General features: G+C 39.8%; 2 protein-coding genes across 2 annotated transcripts in view; one reads left to right on the top strand and one right to left on the bottom strand.

The window, feature by feature from the left end:
- INPP5F (inositol polyphosphate-5-phosphatase F) overlaps positions 1-23,017 on the bottom strand; it is a 949,391-nt gene that overhangs the window by 835,432 nt on the left and 90,942 nt on the right. The gene's annotated exons all lie outside the window — the stretch shown is intronic.
- Positions 9,744-23,017, top strand: part of RAB11FIP2 (RAB11 family interacting protein 2) — a 32,844-nt gene continuing 19,570 nt past the window's right edge. The window contains exons 1-3 of the mRNA XM_048944073.1: positions 9,744-10,380; positions 20,588-21,030; positions 21,722-22,184. Coding sequence (XP_048800030.1) covers positions 10,028-10,380; positions 20,588-21,030; positions 21,722-22,184 — 1,259 coding nt within the window. The 5' untranslated portion in view covers positions 9,744-10,027. The remainder of the gene's footprint in view (positions 10,381-20,587; positions 21,031-21,721; positions 22,185-23,017) is intronic.

Below are 23,017 nucleotides of genomic sequence, written 5' to 3'. Positions count from 1 at the left end.
ATGATCTCCATGACCAAGCACAGGAATGGGGCAGTCCAGTCTCGCTCAGTTGAATTAGCTGGTAAAACTGAAGCTGTTATAAGAAGTGCATTAAAATCTACATCCCAAATGGTCCCTCATGTCTGGCACATTTGAGAAGCTCTGTCACTTGCATTGATGCCTTGTATGCCTGGACTTAGGAGTGCCTGCCCTCAGAGGGGAATAGATCCTGTAGGCATCCTTAGCTCTTGAGTCCAACCCCGGAACTGGTGGACTGTCCAACAGGGAGCTAATTTACTTGAAGTTTATCACCCTACCCTTTATTTTCAGTTTTCACAGTGTTTAAGTTGTGAAGATCCTTCCTTAAAGATCCATCCAGCTTGCAATAAGGAAATGGTAATTGCTCTGTTCTGTTCTCTTCATACTTCACCCAAACCATACTCTAAAATTCAAAGGGAGACTTTTTTGAAAGTATTTTGAAGTTTATATGATAGTCATACACCTGGTAAAAGCCCTTTAATGCATGAACTTGTGTTATCTAAATATTTTTCTGTCCATCATCCATTTTCTCAGCTCTGTGAAAATATTAAAATGTAGCCAGGTCATCTCTTATATCCAGTCTCATTTGTGTCATGCCCAATCCAACTGCTCTCTAATCCTTCTTCCACCTTCCCACCCTGTTATTTTTTTTCCTCTCAAAGACTCATAAATCTCTTGCCACTGGGTAGAAGACTCTGGAAAATGTCCTTTTGGGAACGCATACTGGGTGCTTAAATGCTGACCTGAATTTCTGTGATTTGAGCAATTTTCAGGGATGAACCTGTAAAGTGGTATCTTGGCCAGGATGATATTTAAATTAGCACTTACAACTGCCTCTGAGTTTTGTTCAGTAAAGGCTATGTAAAGGCTATTTTCACAGTGACATGAGGCTCGTGCCTCTCCTTTGAGTCAGCAATCTCTAGGCATTATCGTGCCATTCAACCCCAGCTGTAGTGCAGTTAGTAACGCCTCACCTACAAATTTCTGTGACCTCTTGATATTGTCTCTAGGGATAGAAGGACCCAGGTAGTGGTAGGACACTTTGCAAACAATCTTGAGATAAATGAAGCTGGCAGATCCAGTTGTGAAAGTGGAGTATTTAACTATACAGCCTTTTCTACCACAGAAAATGAAGGTGAACCATGCTGTCCCTAGTGATGTGGGGGAGAGAAAAAATGAGATTGAGCAGCAGCAAAGAAACAAAGGAGAAGCTAAAGGAAAACAAAATATGGAGATGATTTAAAATCACTTATGAGACCTGTGCCTGCTAATGCATTTTTTTCAAATGATCACGACTTACATAAAATGCATTTGAACATCTTCTTCTCATTAGAAATACTGAGTTGAGAAAGATATAACCAGTATCCCAGTGTGTTCCTCTTACATGGGCTTTGAACCAGAGTTAGAAAGTTGCATCCAACACTGGTATGCCTTAACATCATATGTTACTGGGATGATGAGACATCTGTGTTCTTATGTGGACAATCATATTTACTCCAAGATCGGTGAGAGAGAACAGTTGCTGGTGTGTTAGCAAGGTTCCTATTTTTCTACTGAGACTGGTACACTGCATCTTTTATTTCATACTTTGCTAGCAGATGGTGTTTCAAAAGAGATTTCATTTTCATTCACTGTATCTTCATAGACAATGCTGTCAAACATAAATCAAAAGAGGGGAGTACCACTGGCTTAAGGCCATGAAGTGAAAAGCGTAAGGTAAAGCAGGAAAACACATCACTTGTTCATTAGATTCATTCAAAGAGGTGAGTGAAGAAGCTGAGAGGTGCATTCAGTCAAGTTCCTCTATTAGAAGCAAAGAAAGAAACACGATGGACAAATATATACACCCAAGAGGAGACTGTAACATTAAGTGCCTTTTTTCATTTTTATTTACTCAGATTCCGTAAAGAACTAAATCTGATTGCAAAGCTTTGCTTTCAGGCACAGCTTGTTTCTAAAGCGATAGTGAATGAAAGTGACAGAGCAGACTCGGTGCACTTCTAGTGCAGGGGAAAGGGCTTCAGAGCTACACATACTAGCCAGAGCATAAGTTCTGCTCTCAGTCACACTGGAGAAAATTCAAAGTAATTACCCTACTGACTTCAGTAATAATTTATATTAGCGTAAATGACAGCAAAAATTGGACCCAATGTAGAAATAATTTATATAAGACCCTAAGTATAGTTGCACAATTCAATCTGTAAATAATGCCGCTAATGCACATATGGCTAATTTACATCCAGACTATGAGAACATATCCAGTGCTGACTTCCAGGATGTTTGAAACACTAGGCAGTGCCAAAACAAATCTGCAGTATTCCCATAGCCCTCACAATCTTTCCAACTTTTGGTGTTGGGAAGATTCACTACAGATACTTTGGAAAAGTGAAGTTTTGTCTGTTATATGACTAGGTTTTGAATGATTCTTGCAAAAAATAAATAAGAAGGGCACAGAAGGCTGTCAAGATGCACTCCATGTCTATTTGCATGAGCTCTATGCGCTCGCTCATCTCAATAAGTTGTTTTCATCTAATTTGTCTCTTACTGGGAGCAGAACTTAAGAAGCAGCTTGAGTTTTCTAAGAATAAACCATGCCTCAATGAAAGGAGGGTCGTAAGCAACACTGGAGAAGAGTGCTTGGAGTATGTACATTTAATGCACATAAAACTTTACTACAGCAATTTAATTTAGATTCCTTCTATAATCATATATTTATATTAAGATCTGCCTGAAGCCGAACTGAAATTTACATTGCTAGGAGGCAAAGATGATATAAAATCTGAATTATTCATCAACACAGCAAGAAGAAAATTTCTCCCTAAATGGCAAATATTGTTCTGAGCTCCACACCAGCTTTGCAACACGGGGTGAAGAGTTAAACAACCTGCATCTTGATTTACCAAGACATGAGAAGAACATGTATTCAACTTAAGCCTAACAAATAAATAAATCCTCCTTTCTTTTTTTCCTAAAATATCTTATGCTATTTTATTTATTTTTTTTCTCCCATATTATCAGAGAGTAAGGGTTCTCCTGTTACCAACACATAGGAGGTGTTGAGACTCCACAGTTAACTGCAGATTAATCACGGCTGACTTGGAGCTGCAGGTGGATTTCATTAGATCCTTCAACAACAGAAGAGAGATGCAATAGTCCTCTGGTAGGAGAAAATCTCTGGGAAGAAATTTTGGGGGCCTGGGAAAAAAGTCTTGGGAATGAGTTTGAGTGTGTTGTTTTAGTTAAGATGATCCAACTGCAAGAAGGAAGTCGTCTCACCCTTTTCAAGCAGCTTTACTTTAAGGTGGATAGATACTTAACCAGCTTGCTGAAATTGCTAACTTAGCAGGCAAGGAAACGATGGAACTGTAACAGTTCAATGTATCTGCAAATAAGTACCTGGTTTCAGGTGGCAGCCTACTTAGTTGAATGTTTATGTCTTATAAACAAGGGGAAAGAAGTAGAGAAGGTCAGAACTACAGTTATTAAAATTTGTTGTAAGGACATATTTTTATGGTGTTTGCTGAGATTTTCCTGCAGAGAATTGGTAACTTTGGGATAATATCTGAGGTAATGGTTTCTGAGTTCCTTAGAGACCTATAAAGAGAACAAATGTATGATATATTTAAGCGTAGGAAAAATACCTCTAAAGAAACCTCATTCAGACAGTGATAAAAATCTCTTTTTTTTTCCCCTAGTTCATTAGGACAACAGAAAAAAAGGCCATAATTTTCAAGTCATTTGTTTCTATTGCTAGCATTTCTCTGTTTCTGTCAAGTACGAAAAAGATTATTCTCTATAGCGATGGTGAAATTATCCTTGACTTTCCTTATATCTATGTCCAATTCCAGTGCGTGAAAGATATTTGCAAACTGCAAGCATTAGATATGTACTGAAAACTAAAGAACGTGCATATTTAGGTCTGAAAATAGATGTCATACAGCCAATACTTCTGGTGTAACTCTTCCCAGTTTGAGCTTCTGTAATTTTTGGCTGGATGCTTCTCTAAAGGTCTGCTTGGAGATTAATTTCTAAGAGAATTAAAGGTAAACCTGGATCCAGACCCCAGGCATTGCATGTTTCTGCTGCCATCTCTTGTAGGTGTCTTCCTGAAGATGATATGAATGCCACAGATCTAGGGTCTTTCAGTGTGCCTAAGGTGTCATATGTATATTTTAGGTTAGAAGTGCTTGAGGAGTTTGCATGACAGGGATATTTTGACCCCCATATTCCACAAATAAAAAAAAAAACAATAACTAAAATGACTTGCTTTTTCTTACAATTTATGCAAAAGCTGATGAGAGCTAAGTGTCATCTTAGTTTCAAAAAAAAAGCTGAATTGAAACCTAACCCAGACATCCAACTAACATCTTGAGGCACAGGCAGTTTGGGTCAAATCTGGATGACTGGCAAGTTTAATTACAGCATTTGATGACTGTTTTACAGCATTTAAGCCTCTTTTAGCTTAACAATGGATGACAGTGTTGAAAGGCTGCGAAACAAGTTCAACGAAAAATGAACAGAAAGGAGGATTCTTCCAGCACTCTTACCTGGTGTTTATTTAAAGTCTGTTATTTTACACGTCCTAATGCATCTGTGACTCCATATTTCTGGTTGAAAAATGACAGGTTTCCATCAAAACAATGAACAGTTCTATGAGCGTTTGCCTTATTTTGATTTCTTGTCCCACTCTTTATGCACACTTTTCCTTTGCTATTTATCCTATGAATCTGTTTACTGAAGTTACTTAATGAAACCAGTGAAGAAGGAGGCAGGGAAGCTACATCCTAAGCGGAGGATAAGCTCATACCTGGCGGGAGGGGATAAAGGCACACTAGCAATGACAGGGCAGTAGCTGAGAGCTTCGTACCAGCGTGATAATGTGTGTACAGTTGTTGAGATCTACAGTGAATTTCAACCATAGTGTTGAGGCCAAGGCGTTTGGAAGATGAAATCATATATCTGAGGATACGTGCCATAATGTGAAAGACAGAAGAGAGCATGCAGAGCAGGGCATCGCCTGACTCATCCAGCCTCAGAAAACTGGGAATCTCCACACTTGAGAATGCAAAATTTGGGTTCAGTATAGAAACATGATGAATATTCATCTAGCTTTTAATATTTGCAATCAAAATACTTTCAGCTTAACAATTACGGTGTTTTGGGGTTTTTTTCTTCTGCAACCCAGAGAGCAGACAGAAACAGTAGCTTGAGGAAAACTTTCCAATTCACAGTGGTGGGTTTGATCCCAGCAATTTGATTTCTGCAATCAATTAATTCTGGTGAATTCCTGGAGAAGTCAGTAATTGAAACAGTAACAAAAGCTAAGATAAAGTTAACAGACAACTGTGTTCAGTCTCAAAACTTGCACTGCTTCTCCACTAAATATGTAATCTGGACAGTTGCAACAGCTACTGAAAGCTATAGTCAGCTAGGCTGAAAGCAGAAGCTTGTTACATGTCTAGACAAAACGAGCCTGTGTTTCACAGCCGCAGTATGTTCAAAACAAATGCATCACCCAAGATCTGCCAACAAAGAATTATTCAGCAAATAATTTCAAAGAGAGCATTTTCAAAAACAAAACAAAACAAAACAAACAAACAAAAAAACCCAGAAAACAACAGAACGAATCCTACTTCATAAACAGAAGTCAAGGAGAAATTAAATCACAAAATTATCTGCTACAGTTCACCACTGTAAGCACAACTGCTCTGATCCTCTTTAGCAAGTATGCAACTGGAAATGAAAAGCAGAGGATAGAACAGCCTCACAGCAGCGCAGGCTGGAAGATTTTCTTGCATTTTCTTCTGCAAAGGCAGCCAGACTATCAAGCCTGATGTTTAATCAGATGTACTGTTGGCTCAGGAATGAGAGTGGAGAGGCTATTTCAAAGTACTGAAACTGTCAAAAATCCACCATAATTCTTAGAATTCCCTTTTTTGAAAAAAATAAAATACTGACCCTTTGGGCCAGGAATGCTTGGAAGAATGTGTAATAGAGATAGATGGCACACATGAGGATTATGGATTCATATTAAATACACCATAGATACGCACTGTTGTTCTGTGTTAAGCAATCACTTTCTAAACAATCACTTTTTAAACTTTCTCTTGTCAGTGTGTCTTGTTTTCTGTCCAAGTCCACTTATTCTGAGAACAGTCAATCATGGTTTTTCTTCCACATTGTGGTTTTGTTTCTTTCAGAAGATTTTTGAGCTCAGAATATTACGTTTGGAGCTTGCATTCCAAAGTGTATCTTTAGAGCCACATCACAATAAAAAGCATTTCTCGGTGAGGAAGTCTTGTAGCTCCTGTATCATTTTGTGTTGTCCTTGTCCTCGCCTCTCTCTACCTGTGTAGGATTGGAAGAACACATGTGAGAAAAGAAAGGCCAGAACCCCTGATGCTAAAGAAAAGCCAACAAAGCTGGAACCGCTGGTCTAGCAACATTTTTATTTGCACTATTTGTTCTCTAGTGCTGGTGCTCCCAGCTTCTCACACTTCCTCTCCTTTACTGATAGGTAATGCGCCTTCTCTCACATTGCCAGTCCATTTCCTATTCCTTCCTAAATAAACCAACCAAAACAAAACTTGTATGGTTAAGGTGCATTTTGATGATGTGAGCCAACTCAGTGAAGGAATGTGATGACCTTGATACGTAAAAAGCCAAGTTCTTTTCACAGTGAAAGCATGAATTACGGATCTTGCCAAAACCACAAGCTAGGAGAAATTCCTCCCTTCACCCAAGAGTCATTTGAGTTCTAATGATCTCTTTCAGAGTCCCAGGACTTTTCTTCAATCTATTTTTTGTTGTTTGTTTGTCTGCTTATTCCAATCAGCAAAGTGACAGTGAAAAGAGAATTTATCCATCACCTCTCAGCTTTGTGGCACCCTTCCCCATGTGATCTGTTGTTTGGTTAGTGCCCACTTCAAATTCAGGCAGAAAAAAGGGTTTCTCAAAGATCGGTCATCATTATTAGCATTCCTGCTGTACTGCTAAGGCAAAGTATTTAATATTAATGACCACTGATATTCCTGTGCTGTTTGTCCTGCATTCAAGATGCTTGGTCTCAACATGGAGGAAAAGCAAAAGTGAAGGAACAATATGGTCTCATCACCACAACAGTGCACAGAAAACAAAATGGATGTTTCTTATTTGATACTCACTAAATCAAGGATAGCGATAAGCAAAACCTACAGCGTGTGCAGCCACTGCATAGTGGCTGTGGTTTAGCAAATGGGAATCCAAGTCATTTCTGGATTAATGCTCTAACATAGTGCCAGGGGACACTGTGCTGCTGGAGATATCATTATTTAACTAAGATGTTTTGTTATTTATATTGCACATTACATTCAAGAAGAGGACAATGTTCCTATTCCAAAGAGGACAGAATCAAAAGGCCAGATTGCAATTTGACCCTGGAGGGGTATAAGAGTGAATAAAATACATCTGGTGCACCTTTGAGCAGAATTCACTACGAGCACAGGGGTGGAGAGGATGTTTCCCCAGTGCTGGCTCCACCAGATGAGCAGAGAGAAATGAGAATGGGAGAAAGGCTCCCCCCTGTTCCTCTCACATGCCACACTGTGTGCAAGGACGAATAATCCACCACTGACTTTGAAGGCAGGAAGGGCAGACAGTGTATGCTACTGGTATACTGTATTCTGCGGTACAAAAGTTCCTCCACCTTCCTCTGTTCAGCTGCAAGCATATGTGCTCAAGCCAGTCCCAATTTAGAAATATACAATAAGAAGAAATGATAGAATACCAATAAATGTCAAAGAAAAAAACACAAATCCTGCCTGCTGTAAGAGCTCATAAAACTTTTTCTAAGACACAGCATGCAAGACATGATGTTTGACTTAAATTCCTGATTAAATAAATACATTCTGCCTACCTAAAATGCATTTCTTGTTTTGATTTGACGAGTGCATCATGCTCAGTCTAGACTTTAAGCAACGAAGAATAGTCTATTAAAACAGAATTTATATGGGGTAAAACTCACTTGAGAAATAATCTGATTTACATATGTCTTACTGTTTCCCAACAAGAACCCAGTGGCTTTCTCTCAGACTCCTGCAGAACGCTTCCATTGTGATCCTTCCTTGCTCTTCCAGCCATTTTCCTGAGACATTGCTACGCTGTGCACAAACACAGCGGTTCAGCCTGGGAATTTGTTTAACATCTCCTTGCAAATCGTTTGGGAAAGACACCCAACGAAGGATGTGAGACTTTGGCAGCAGCAGCAGAGAGCGAGCAACTTCCAGGTGAGGGTCAAAGTCAATTTATACCAAAATGATGATGCACAGCCATAATTTGGCCATTGGTTATCTCACCAAACAAACAAACAAAGATAATCGCAGCATTAATTTTCAAGAAACCCCGGTCCTAGATGAACCATTTACATACTTTTTCTAAATGTGGCCCCAATAAATGTTCTGAAGTTGTCATCACCAACTGCACAGTCTTCCAACATCAACAAAAAGCAGATACAATGTGGAAGAGGAAAGAATGCCAGCGCCGTATTAATAACTATCGGAGCATGCAGACAAATATCCAGCTCTCAGTCAAAACTTAAGGGTCATCCAAGTAGTTATTTAAATTGTTAAAGATAACATGAGCTTGGACTCAGCCTGTAAAGGGAAACTAATGACTGTGTGCCGAGCAGTGATCCCCAACCTCTCCTGACCTCGGACAATAACTCGCTCAGCATTACGTGGTGTGGGCAACATCATACTTTACTCTCCCTAATGGCCTTCAACTTTAACTTTTTAATTTCCTGTAGCTCAGAGCAGCAGGAGAAGTTTTCCCAAGCGTTTGTTGCTCACTAACCCGCGGGCCAGGGCTGGGGACATGCGAGGGGAGGAGGATGAAGCTTGGTTCTCTGCTTGCTGTGGGTGGGATACAGAGCTTTCAACCCTCACTGCACGCTGGGTTTTGGGTAGAAATGATGCTGTGTCTGTCACTCTGCTTACTGGTGCTTATATATGCGTGCACCGACTCCACAGAAATGCACCCCCAGAACATAGGAGAGATATTTTCACATCCTCGCTTAAATCAAGCAGAATGCTCAGGGCGGGGTGGGTAAAAAATCAAACAAGTTTCCTAAGTTCGCAGGCGGTTCGCACCAGGACAAGGGCCCGAGCTGGGCCGGCACGGAGCGGCCACGGCCTGCGTGCGAGGGGCTCCTTCCATCGGAGCTCCTTCCCTCGGAGCTCACGGGGACGGGGCGGTGTGGAGCAGAGCTCTCCTCCGCTCTACAAAGCGCTGAACGAAGGGCGCTGCGGCGCTCAGGCGGAACGCAGCCCCATGCCGGCCGTTCCCTGCCGCCCCTGCCGGGCACCACCACCGGGAAAAAGGGAAGGGGAAAGAAAGGAAGGAGGGGAAGCACCGCCCGCCCGCCCGGCGGCCGCGGGGAGGGGGCGAACTCTGCCCTCTGCCCTCCGACCGCCGCCGCCGCCGCCGGCAGCATGGGGAAGGCGGAAGCGGCGGAGCCGGCCCGTCAGGCCGGGCGGCGCGGGGGAAGCGCGGCGAGAGGCTGAGGCGGCGGGAGGGCAGCGCGGCGCGGAGCGGGGCGGCGGCGAGCGCGGTTCTCCCCCCCCGCGCTGCCCGCCGCCCTGAGGCACCGGGAGCGTAAGGGGCCGGGGAGGCCTGCGGGGCCCGCACTGCGACGGGGGGCTGCGGCGCGCCGGGCCGGGCGGAGAGGCCGCGGGCCCGGGGATGCCCTGGGGGCGGCGGGGCCGGGAGTGCCGGGGCGTGCGGGGAGCCGGGGCTGCGCCGGGAAGGGCGGAGGGGCCGGCCGAGGAACCGGGAGCCCTGTAGCGATGGAGTCACCCGCGGGGCTGCCCCGGGGGGGGGAGACCTGAGCGGCGGTCGGTGCCTCCGGAGAAAAGTGCTCGGAGAGCGGCGGCCCGGGTCGGTGGCAGGTGCCTCCGCTGTAAGTGCCCTTACGCAGTAACTTGGAGACTTAAGAGACTTTGTTTTGATTATTGCTGCTGCCTGGAGCTTCAAAATGATGCTGGCAGAGCAAGCCCAGAAGTGGTTCCCAACTCACGTGCAAGTCACGGTTCTTCAAGCCAAAGGTCTGAAGCCCAAAGGCAAAAGTGGCACCAACGATGCGTACACCATCATCCAGCTGGGCAAGGAGAAGTATTCCACCTCCGTGGCTGAGAAGAGCCTGGATCCAGTGTGGAAGGAAGAGGCCTCCTTCGAGCTGCCCGGATTGCTGATGCAGGAGAACCCGGACAGGTACATCCTGTACCTGATTGTCATGCACAGGTCGCTGGTGGGGCTGGACAAGTTCCTGGGACAGGTGGCCATAAGTCTGAACGATGTATTTGAGGATAAGCAAAGAAGGAAAACAGAGTAAGTGATAGTTGTTTCTTTGTTTTAACTGTGGCTTGTTTCCTTCGTATACTTGGGTTTTGGAGGAGGGTGGAAATAGAAGCCTTGTTATCAAAGTATTTGGAAATGAAATTGGGACTTTTCTTTCTTCTGTGATGTTCAGAGCCCCAGGGATGTACACTTATGTCACTGGGGACTGAGAAGTTCTTTGTAATCACAGCAGTCGTCCTGCACAGGGCAGGGCTGTCAATAACATTAACATTCTTTGACAGATTATTGTGTACAACGTGAACTCATTGCAATCTGTATTTCTAATGATTTTTGTTTCACCATCTGCTCAAGGCAATATCCCCATTCAATATGTGCTCCAGTTTGAACCATGTATAAGACTCAGTCTCTCTTGAAGCCTGATGTCATTCTTTCTAAAAATGCTTTTAATCAACTCCTGCAACCAAGTATCTTTAAATATTTTTTATTTATGTTTTAGTGGCCACTGAACTGTGACTTATGAAGGCTTGCCACAGCAGTGCAGTGCTTTTCTGATCCTGATTAGTCCTAGGCCATGATCCTTGCTACAGCAGGCTTCTGCGGAGAAGACAGAAGAGAAAGTGCTGCTGTTGTAGTAGTCTCCATCGTTACATACAGAAGTATTTATCAAATAAAATTGTCATTTGCCAGCAAATTCCAACACTAGAATGCAAGAAAACAAAAAGTATAAGAATCACAGCAGTGTATTAGGCTGAAAAGTAAATGTGTCAAACTGTTGTGGGGTTTTTTTTGTGAGCATTCCTCAACTGAACTAGTAAAATTGGTAGCATCTCTGGTGAGAATATGGTGGCACAAAAATACTTGGTTCCAGTGTAATTTATCCTTCAAAGTTTGAGGGAATAAATTATATAGCTGTAAGTGTACTGTTCGTATGCCTAGGACTGTTTGTTGTAGTAGATGTGTCCCACAGAGGTAGCACAAGAGCAGCATGGAGACTTCTAGGCTACCTGTATGTAGGCAGAGATGTTCTGCAGTGGTTAAGAGTTGATGCCCAGGTGTCTTTCCTCCTCTCCTCTAAAGGTTAATATCTCATCTGTAGAGTAGAAGTAACCCTGTGCCCAAACCTTAGCTGTTAAAACTGAAGTCTGGTGTTTCTTGTGTTCGCTGTGGCGGGTTTACGGTAAGATGCTGGACTTTGCATCAAAGTGACTAAGACTCTGGCATCATTTATCTTTCACTGACTGTGCTGTGGAGGCGTCAACCTCCAGCAGAGTCAGAGCAGACAGTTGGAGACGGCAGTCAGTGCAGCAGTATTAGCCAGATCATTCTGATCAGTGCCTGAAAGCCACCCCAAAACCTGTCTCTGCTTATGTGTGGCGGTGGTTGAGGTTGAAGGAGCACTGAAGACAGGTCAAAGCTGTCTTTGCATTGCTTTTCTTTTTTCTTCTTTTTTGTTTTTTCCTTTAATTTTTTAGCAAAATGATGTGTGCACTAAACATATACTAGAGAACAAAGCATCCTTACAGAATCTCTTGTGGGTTTATGGTGTGAAGTAATATACTTTTTAATTGCTTATCTTTTTAAGGGCAAACCAACAGCAGTACAGTTATCTTTATGCAATATGTGGTAATGCCTGTAGCTTTAGGCTCTTAATTTCTGTTTACATTGGGTTCAAGAAGTTTCAGTGCTCTTTAGACATGGATCTTAAGTACTCTTTAATCATCAGTTGTAATTATCTTGCAAGTCAGTAGACAACTGCTTTAGGTTAAACACCTCACTGCTCTGCAGGAAAAAGGTGACTGAATAATGTAAAAACGCTACTACAAGTAACTTTGTCAATCTAGATGAAAATAAGCATTCATAAGCTGGAGGAAAATATGTAAATTATTCATGTATTACTATGAATAATATTTTCCTTTGGGGAACCATACACTTAGCTTCAATTTTACTAAAATTGATGGAGTGTTACAAAACCATCGCAAAAAAAAGGTGGAACTGGCAGAATAGACACAGTGCTTGTTGCAGTGAAGTAAATATGCGGAGCCTGTCAGTATTTTTTTATATGAAGTTTTGTTTAGTGTGGTCTCATATGTGTTCTTTATTCTTTTTTTCTCTGAAGTGTGAGAGAAGAGCTCACGCTGCATGAATGCGCAGCGATGCCTCCCCAGGCTGCCACAGAACTGCTGGGGCTCTCCAAGCTGCCCGTGAGCCGTACTGCAGGAGGTTGGGGCCCCTTGGGAGACTTTTACAAACAGCCTAAGACCTATTTTCAGAAGTTACTTGAGCATTTAAGATTGGAAATCTTATTAAAGGCTGATGGGTGTTAGGCTTCTAGAGCCTAACAGCCCTACTTATAAAAGTCTTATATATGTGTAAATGCGTGGCTGGGTGGTTACTGGCAGCTTGGACAGCACATGCTCTCTTACTGCCAATTTAAATTCTTACGAGTAGAGCCATTGAAAATCTACTTTTCCTATCAAGGTCTTTATGTCTTAGAAGCCTAGAAAAAAAAGGGAAAATTATTTTGGAAAAAAATAATTCAGTCCTCAAGCATTCAGATATCTTTGAAAAGTTACCATGGTTGCCTACTTCTAGTGCCTTCGTGCAGCACGTGGACGTTGTTGCTGTTTCTCATAAGCACTAGTTGGAGAGGTAGGTGCAGTATTTGTGTGTGTTAGGAGGGCAGACTTTCAAAAATACATTCGCAAATGTGATCCCAAACAAAATTCTTTCTTTTTTTCCCTTTTATTAAATCCTTTTTGATACAAAATATCCCTGGTCCTGAGTTGGCAATAAACAAAAGGTAATATGTTGGAGCTGAAGAGCATCTAGCCGTGACTGTGCTGTGGGAACTGAGATACCCAGTGCCTTTTAAGACTGAGTCCAATGTCTTTATTACTGAAGCATTCTGATGGTTGAAAGCTGCACTCATTGTTTCAGAAACACTAATCTGTTTTATTAAGCAATGTTTTTACTTTCAAATATGTTCAACAGGCTTGCGGTGTTATTAAATCCAGAGTTATTTTCTTATGTTGATGTAACCTTAACATTTCTTGCTTTGTTTGGGGATGAATGAGATCCAGTTATTTGATGAAGTGTCTATTGGTAATATTTCTACTTTTTAATATATTTAATAGCTTCCTCTTTCCAACACAGCTGTACATATGGTGCTGTAAGAGACAGACTCGAGAGTCACCAGGGTATTGCAAAAAAGATATTTAATATTCTGCACAATGCTGAATCCTGTCAGCAATTCCCCAGAGCTTTTTTAGTAGGGAGGTATGAGAAGTGAAGGCTACCAGCTGATTCTGAATTCCTAGAATTGAAGAGTGTGGGGTGTGTGACATCCAGCTTTTTGTATTTTGTTTTATTTCATATCTTGTAATTTGGAAGCAATACATTTACAAATTCACCACAACTTGAAAAACGTATTTAAAATACGTTAAAATAATCCTTCTTTCTCTGTAACGTTTTTTGTTGTGTTTACTTGTGACACCGTAAGAGAAAGGCTTCATACAGACAACTTTTTAGGCAGAGGCCTTGTGGTAAGATTTGCACATTGTGTATTCTAAGAAACTTGCGCTGGAACAAGATTGAATGAAACAAAGCAATGTATCTACTATACTTTGATAATGAAAATTCTGTATGCATCCTTTTTCTTCCTAAAACTGGTGATTTTTTAATTTCTTAAAAGTGAAAACTCCTGGAACAGTTCGATGCAGATGTGGCTCAGATGGTCCCTCTTTAGGTTTCTTCTGAGACCTCAGCCAAAGCATGTGCAGGATCCCAGCTTATTTTTTCCTTGTCTTGGTGGAAAAAGTGCCATCACCCTGTGGTACCTTTGTAAGTGTGTCTCTGGCAACTCTGCTTTTAGTTAGACATGGGCAGGCTCTTTAACTTGCTCTTTTCTCCTGATTTGAAAGCTAGGTCCAGATGCTGAGAGTTTTTACTGAGCTGTTTTTAACTATTTGAAAAGCGTGGGAGATACAGCTTTATTGGAGATACGTTTCTGATCTTAGATTTCTGCCATCTTTTAATTGTTTGCAGGAGAATCCTATGGCTTTTTTAATTTTAATTGTTAAATACATCTTTTTTTGTCTGGTATTCTAGAATAAATGCACCTCTTCTGCTCTTGCAATTGAAATTTAAATGATGTTAAAGGAATCTGTTGTTTTAAAGCATATATTTGTAAAACAATATGTATTTGTAGTTATTTCAATTCAGTTGTTATTCATCATTGCCTTAATACTGCTGATGACTGAACAGTGCTTAACACCAAGCAAGTTTTTGAATTACCATAGAGCAAAAAAAGCCGTTTACTGATGTCTTTTAATTCACGGCAGTATTTTTCAGTAGCTTTTCTTTAATGAGTGCGCTCAGGTTTTTTTTTCTCCTGCACACTTATGTACCCAGCAATGGAAAAAGTAATTTCTTTACCATGATGGTACTTATTTCATCAGCACTCATTTGGTCCTTGTTACCCTCTCACTCCATCCTGTTTATTGCCTATTCCTTTGCTGGCTTTCTTGGAGAGCTAATTTTATTCCATGTTCAGCTGATGTAGGATGCAGCACTGCTCTGGAATGCAGAATGCAGAGGGAGGCAGGCAGTGGTAGTTATTACTTCTTACAGAAATTTTGTTGGAGGAGACTTTTTGATTTGTGACTTAATTCCTCCTATCCCTGGTTTCTGTAATACAACAGCCTCCCCTTCTCACCTCCAGATTGCAGCAGTATTGACAAAAATGTTTATTTGAGCATAATACAGTAAAGGAATCTTGGCCTTATCTAAGATGTTTCTCCTCTGCTGACATCAGTCATATAAAATAATCGCAAGCAACTCATGAAATGAGTAAAAAAAACCCTAAGGAGTGAACTGATCAATACTACTCTATTGTAAGCACTTCTCCTTATGAATACTGAGCTTCCTGAAAGGTATGAAAACGTTGTGACTTCCTCCAAATTAATCTGAATTCCTTCTTGGAAGCCCCCCCTCTTACACAGAAAGGTTCCTCTTCGATCGCATCCGCCGCAGCAGAAGCAGGAGGGTGGGTGGCTTCAAATACAACTTGAGTGATGAGTAAGCAAACAGCAGCTGATAAACAGGTTGTCATGGATGGGCTCACTGCTTCCTGATGAACAGCGCTTTTTAAAAATCAATGCACAAGAAATAATCCATAGAAATAATGAACAGCCTGGCTGGTCCATGCAGATTTGCTTTCATGGTAGCTCTCAGGAAATGAAAGGAAAAAAGAAGAAAAGTTAGTAGTGGGGAACAGAGGGAAGGTGGTTAAAGAGAAAAGCAAAAAGTAGAGCCTTGTTGTAGCTTTATGAGATTATAAGTGTTCTAAATCATCTAGCAGTATTCCCAGCATTTACATTTCGGCAACAAATGTGAGCATATACAGTGAATAAGTCATAATTCTGACTCAGAGGCTGAGTACCATCTGGATTGAAATGCTTGCACTCCATTTTCTGTGCACACACATGCTTAGGAAAAGCTGCAATAACTGGCCTTAATTCTCATCACTTCAGTTACTTTCTAAAATAAAAGTTTTCACATGTAGTTTTTAAGCAAAATAATAACTGGTGTAAATGAAGGCCACATAATTACCTTGATTCCAGCTGATGTTAGTGAGCCCCTTAGTAAGGGCATTGTTATGTCTGTCAGTTCCCATATGTTTTGTGGTGTTAAATGTCAGTCTGTAATATTTATTTTTAAACTCAACTTTGTATATCTCATTTCATTTGGCTTCCAGAAAGTAATAATATTCATCTTTGTGAATGTCATCACTTATCTTAATAAGTAATCCATTTTCTTCTTCATTTCCCCTCATACGCTGTATGCCATTTTCCTACTTTTCCATCTCTTTGGCCAGTCTCTTGGTATGACATCTAATCATCTTATTGGGGGGAAAAAAAGTTTCTGAATTTTTTATTTATATTAATTTGCTGCTAATGAGTATGTTAGATGATTCTTGGCTTTGAATGTTGTTTCTTTTACCCATTAGCTGGATGAATCTAACGTTTGTGTTAGTAGGATTTTGTGTAGTCTCCTCAGCGTACCCAACCTGAGCATACATAATCTAACATAAAGCAGCAGTTCTTTCTCAAGGCAGCTGATGGTCATCTCCACTCATTGGGATTTGGGTGATTGTTTTAGGGCTGATTTTATAAGTACCTGCTGACCTCCTTGTAATGGTGCAGCAGAATTCCTTAGCAGATCAGGCTTTTGGTTTTAGCTATAATATCAAAGCTAGCAATCTTGTAGGTGCTCTGATTGCTTGGCTTTTCGCAGAGTTCATTCGGTGACTTAGGAATTAAAATCAGGATTTTGCAAGAAATCTTTGAGCGTAACCTAAAAATTTCAGCAAAATGCAATTAGATCAACTCAATAGGTGTTTACAGAGTGAAGGCAGAAGATTGTATTTGAGAAGCTGTGAAATGAGGGAGAAAATTCTTCTGTTAGTTCACCTCTTCGGCATTGGCAAGGAAACTGAGTCCTGCCAGCGTGCAGAGTGAGTCTGTATTATGCTTACAAAATAAAAATGATCAGAAACCTGTGCGAGAGAGGGAAAGCCCATTAGCACACTCAAAGCCATATGAGAAAAAGAAGCAGTGGTTGTTCTAATGGAAACCATAGGGAAAAAGTAGAAAATAGAGGGTGTATGGACGTTGTCCTACAGAACACTGGAAGGTGAGAGCAAGCAGTACGAATGTGATTCAGAAGGCAATAGGGCTCCCTTTGAAGTTAGGAAAATTTGCCAGACTTTGTACAAGGTCTGTTTAAATAAAGACTGTCTGCAAGACTGGATGTAATATTTGGTTATTAAATAAAAGGGCATCTGCTCTCATAAAAGCCACCCTGTTTTTTTTTTTCATGTGTTATTGGCTATTTTCCTACTTTGTGCAGGCTTTCTATAGAATAAGCTTATGGCAGCCTGACAAATGGAGTATTTATTGTGGCTAAAAGTACTGTAAACAAAACCAAAATAGCAAGTTTTATTGGCTTTTATAATACATTACAATTTTTCAAATTGGCAATGGTATAGTGGAATTTAGTATTTTGGGACCCAAATGTTATCTGAAAACAGTGGACCTCATTTTCCAATTCTTTTTCTATTATGTACAGTACTGTTGTTCTATTTGTTGCTCACGCCCATGTGTTGTAGAAACAGATTCTAATAAGAAACATTTACAGACTCTGTTACTCATGTGCAGCTCCACACAAATGCATTCCTTGCATTTGTTCTCATCTGTTTAAAAAAAAAAAAAAAAAAGAAGTAATAATTATTTGCCGTTGAATTTGAAGAAAATCATTGAGAGTGCTTCTCATATTGTCTTGTATGAGCAGAAGCATATGGGCCCTTCATGATTCAAGATAAAATCTCAAACGTGACAAAGAAACCTCAACTCCTTTACATGCCTATAACGATTAAATATATGTGTTTTATACAAAGACCTGACCCAGCAATCATTCTTCAAATAGAAATTCCACTGAAGTCCAGAGGAATTTTGCTGAAGAGTTTGTGATTAAATTCTGTTGGGATCAGAAGCAGTGTAGAATGTGGTCCCTTAGGCGTCTCCCCTCTTATTAAAGTGAGAAGAGTTACTTTGTTTTCCCAGCTGAACTTACCTTGGTGTGAAGTCCTTCAGAGCCAGCTTGGAAAATAGATGTCCAAACCACAGAAGGCAGTGTAGTGGTTGTGTATGGAAGTTGTACAGACCTGGTAAATATCAAACAGCATGTGTGGATACATCATTAACAAGGAAGTCTTGATAGTAACAGAGTTGTTAATTCATGATAAGAATGCGAATAATTGGGTTAAATTTAGTTTTAAATGTAAAGGCTTTCTTCAACATAGCAAAATCTTAAGAAGCTGTTGATGTTGTTCTAAATCAAGTTAAACAGTGTCGAACATCAGTTTGAAGTTTCAGCAATTCCTAACTAGGAACATGAAAATGCATGAATCTTATCAGAGATACAGTATGAATGTTTAAAAGAATGAGAGGAGGGAAAGGGAATACGTTTCCTTACATTGCAGAGTGAGCTCATAATTTCGAATGTCAAAAAATGAAGTCCTCTCTGCCTGTTAAGCCTTCTAAAACACCCGTAAGCCTTATATGCATTTATATTTAGAGACTGCGTAAGCCATCCTGCACAGCACTTGCTCAGTGTTTTTTGGTTTTCTTGTTTGTTTGTTTCTTTTCACACAGACCAGACATTTGGAAGGTTATAAGCAAGGGCTTGCTTGTTATGCTTGTGGGTCTTTTTTATTTCATTCCTATTATTTTTTAAGAGTATATAAGAACATATTTTCTTTTAAACAAAGTAGTCTAAGTTGTCTTTCCTTTTTTTTTTCTTTTTCTTTTTTTCTGTGATATTGTAAAAAAAAGATTTACTCTTGTTTCTGTTGTGTATGTTTCCTTTGAAGACTCTGTAGATGAATTGAGGAGTTTCTGGAATCAGTTACAGAGGAGTGAAATCTTAGTAAGTAAAATGAAAAATGATCCTGCCTTCTTTAGACACTTAACATTCAGTTTTTGCATTTCATATAAAACACATAAATGAAGTTATCTCACAACAGAAGGAAAACTGTCTCCCTAAAAGTTGAATTGTCCTTCATTGATGTCCTACCTTTTTCAACTTCTTTATCTCATGATCTGGTGTCAGTGTCAGGACAGAGACTTTCTGATATTTCTTAATTATTCTGCTTTAGAGTGGCATATAAAACTTCTGGGATATCACAAGGCAACAAAGTCACAATACTCTTTATCCTTTCATTGTTTCTTTGGAAGGTCACCTTTGTCAACTCAAAAAAATAGTATGTCTCCCTGAAAACTTGATTTCTTCTGTCACCTTTAAATATATTTATGAAATCTGAAAGGAAATTGAGGGCTATTTTTCTCCTTCCCTGACCTTGTTTTGTGTATTTGACAGTATTGAATAATGTATGTATAACTGCATAATCAATTTTGCGTCTGTGTTGATAGGCAATTTCATTTCTTAGTCTCCAGTTCAAAAGTTACTTCATCATGATAATGTACTCTTGTGTTGGTGTGCGTGCATGCATTTCTACTGACAGTGTGTTCCCAGGAGTGGTAAACCAGTAGGAGAGTGTTGCTACTTGATATTTAGCTGAGCCTTTTTACTCATCTAACTTAGAGAGCTAGAAATATGAGTTAGAGCCTGTTAGATAGTTTCAAAATTAATAATTTCATACAATTTACAAGAGATTTTTCCAGGGCTTCTAATTCAGCATCACCTCAAGGCAGGTGGAGGAACTTGTCCTTTGGATGACTGTCTTCCCCTTCCCAAACCTTTTCAGGAAGGTTGAGAGGTAGTGTTATTTCTTTTCCTTAATGATGCCAACCAAAGAAATCATTTAATATTTTTCACGTGTGAGAAGAAGTATAAGAAAATCTCTCATGTCCTCCAAAAGGAGAGAAAGAACAGCAATGAGAACATATGCAGACGTGTTTAGAGCACTTCTGTGGAACTGGAAAATTGGAAATGTGCCCTCGTGCCCCTTTTGAAATAGGAAGAAACCACTCATGATGAGTGGGGAGAAGGTCAGTCATTCGCTTAGGTAAGGCTGTGGAGGAGGGACTGAATCTTAATTCTGCTGGTGCATCCAATAGACAGAGGAGCGAGATGGACAAGTAGTCAGGTGTCTGATTAATGATAAGGTGTTTGTTGAAACTGAAGAAACACATATATTTTTTGAAACAAGTGAGCTCTTCAATTGGAGGTTTGGATCATGTTTCCAAAGCCTCTGAAGACGCTGCTGAAGTTAATCCTACCAGTTACCCACAATGAAGGGCAGTGTTGGATACACTGATGCTGTTCCGCCACTTATGTTTGTGACAGCTGCAAAACCAAAATGATTGTAAGGTGTGAATCATTCCAAGGTCTTGAATATTTCCTTATTTGTTTCTGTAATAAATATTAGATACAAATTCTTCTTTGTAAGCAGATGTGATCCCGTTAGCTTCAGTGGAGTTTAGTAAGTTTCCGCTGAGTTGACTTGGATTCTTGAAGTGAACAGAGCAGAGAGCTTCCTGCTTCCTAGTTATTGCATGTATCCTCTTCCAAAACCAAGTATGGACCAAGAAGTTTTTCAGTATGGGAATTTGACTTTCGTATTTTTAATTATATAGCCAGACGTTAATCAACTAACTAGATTTTAATTGCTAGCTTCCAGAGAACACAACTTAACTTGCTCTTTTTCTCATTTAAGGTGGTTTCAACTAGAGTCCAGACAAGGGAAAAGAACCAAAGACAGAGGAGAAATAAAAGTCAATATTCAGTTTATGAGGAATAACATGACAGCAAGTATGTTTGATTTGTCAATGAAGGACAAAACCAAATCCCCTTTTGCTAAACTAAAAGACAAAATGAAGGGTCGAAAAAATGATGGGACATTTTCAGATACATCGTCTGCAATCATTCCAAGTACTCACATACCTGATGCAAACGTAGAGCTATGTAGTGGTGAAGTACAAATGAAATCAAAACCAAAAAAGCCTTTCCTTTTGGGACCTCAGAGGCTATCTTCAGCTCATTCGATGTCAGATTTAACAGGATCCCATGTCTCCTCAGAAAAATTAAAATCCAGCACAGTTGGCTACTCTCATCTTTTCAAGCGTCAGCTGGAATCTTTTGGTTCAGTTGATGAAGGAGGTAAGTAAAACTCATGCTACTCGATCACGACCATTACAGTTATAATTCCCAGCTTCTAGAGCAGGCGAAAGTCTGTTTCTTTAGTTTATGAAGCAGTTATGAGGCCAAAAAATAATGAATTATTGCTGGCCTATTTTTTCTCTTCCATTAGTTGGAAGTAACTTATAAATGCCTTTAAGAGTATAAGGAATAACTTACATTGGTCATAATGTATTATAATTTTTAATTTTTCTCGTGTCCTCATTTTGAGAGTATCTTTTAATGAAACGTTGCATTCAAGAGAGAACTCTAGGCAAAGTAATATAGTGTGAAGAATAAGTCATTTTAAAAAGTTAAAAACTCATCAAAGTTGTAAATCTCATTTATACAAGTAAGTGAAAGTGCTTTGCATCACTCAAAGTTATTACACGATAGATTACTGTCACTTTCTGGCTACAACTGTATTCCTTATAGAACCTAGTTCTCATACAGAAAATAAAAAAATGCTGTAGTTTCTTCCTTAAACATTTCAATACCACAAAGACAATGCCAGAACTGTTGATATTTTAGAAATAGATTTGTTATTCAAGGGTGTTTCAGACTGAAACTCAGTTTCAAACCCTCTATACTGAAGCTAAAATGGTTTATCTGTGCATTATAAGCTATGCTGTAGTATCTCATCGATAATGTACTAATGCCAGATTGTTTGCAGGAAGTCTAAAATCTCCGCATAGGAGGACATTAAGTGTTGATACTTCTAAAATGAACCAACTGGACAGCACAGCTGATGAAACTGCACCAGAAGCACAAAATGACCCATTTACCAACGTGAGTGCTTCATTACCCCAAAAATTCGCTACACTGCCAAGACAGAAGAATCCATTTGAAGAAAGCCCAGCAACGTGGGATCAAAACATCAATCTGTTTTCCAAACCTGTTGAAATCAAAAAAGAAATTAGAAAAGAGAAAAAAGAGAAGGTTAGTCTTTTTGAAAGAGTGACTGGCAAAAAAGATAGCAGGAGGTCGGATAAACTTAGCAATGGGGGATCAGAGAGCTCCACTGACTTGAAATCACCGAGTGCATTTGGTGAAACTCATCAGGAGAGTTTTGATTACGAGTCGACTAATCCGTTCATGACAAACTTCAAGCCTACAAGCATGTTGCCATCTTCAAGGTAGGTTTTGGCTGTATTTTGATCTGCTATCTTGAACATGTTATATAAATGAAAATGTGAAGTGTTGAGGGACACAGTCTTTGTGCTTCGTAGTTATTTTTATCATTGTTAATCCATTACTGAGTAACATTTATGAACCTTTAATGTAATTTAACTTTTTCATTCTGTATTTTATTTGGAAGTTGCATTTATATTAGTAAATGTATTAGTACTGTGACTCTTCTTAATTTTGCATATGCAGAAAACCTTGCTCATTGCTAGCTATTGCACTACCCTCAGTCTGAACCAAGGTTTTAAAGGGAAAAGTTTTAATTGTAAGGGTAAGATGGAACAGAATAAATAAAGGATTTGAGTAATGAACGCAAATACTTTGGAAAAAATGGGTTTAGATTCTGTGTGTTAAACCACAAGAACTGGAGACCATTCTGTTTCTAAATGAGAGCATCTGCCTGGGCCTTTATCATGCCTGGGATCGTTTGGCTCACTGTAGCTTTCCTGAGTTCATGTGTATTCAAGACCTTACACCAGGCAGCAGTTTATATGCTAAACAAAATGACTTGAGTTATAGGGGTTGATAAGAAACTTTGATTTAAATAATCTATTTTAATCTTTGTTTGCTTATCAACAGTTTACTTGTTTTCCTTAAATTAAAAAAAAATTCACTTCACTTTTGGTTTTTGTTTACTAGATAGACTATATATACAGATATATATGCACACACTACATATTCTACAGCCAGTGTTCATGATTAATCAGATAATTATTTTTATTCATTTACATTCCTAAATTTTTTGTACGTTAATGTCAGAAATTAATTAACAGATCAATCGTGT

The sequence above is a fragment of the Lagopus muta genome, chromosome 5, assembly GCF_023343835.1.
Source record: "Lagopus muta isolate bLagMut1 chromosome 5, bLagMut1 primary, whole genome shotgun sequence".
Taxonomy (NCBI): domain Eukaryota; kingdom Metazoa; phylum Chordata; class Aves; order Galliformes; family Phasianidae; genus Lagopus; species Lagopus muta.
This window is presented reverse-complemented; position numbering and strand designations above follow the sequence as displayed.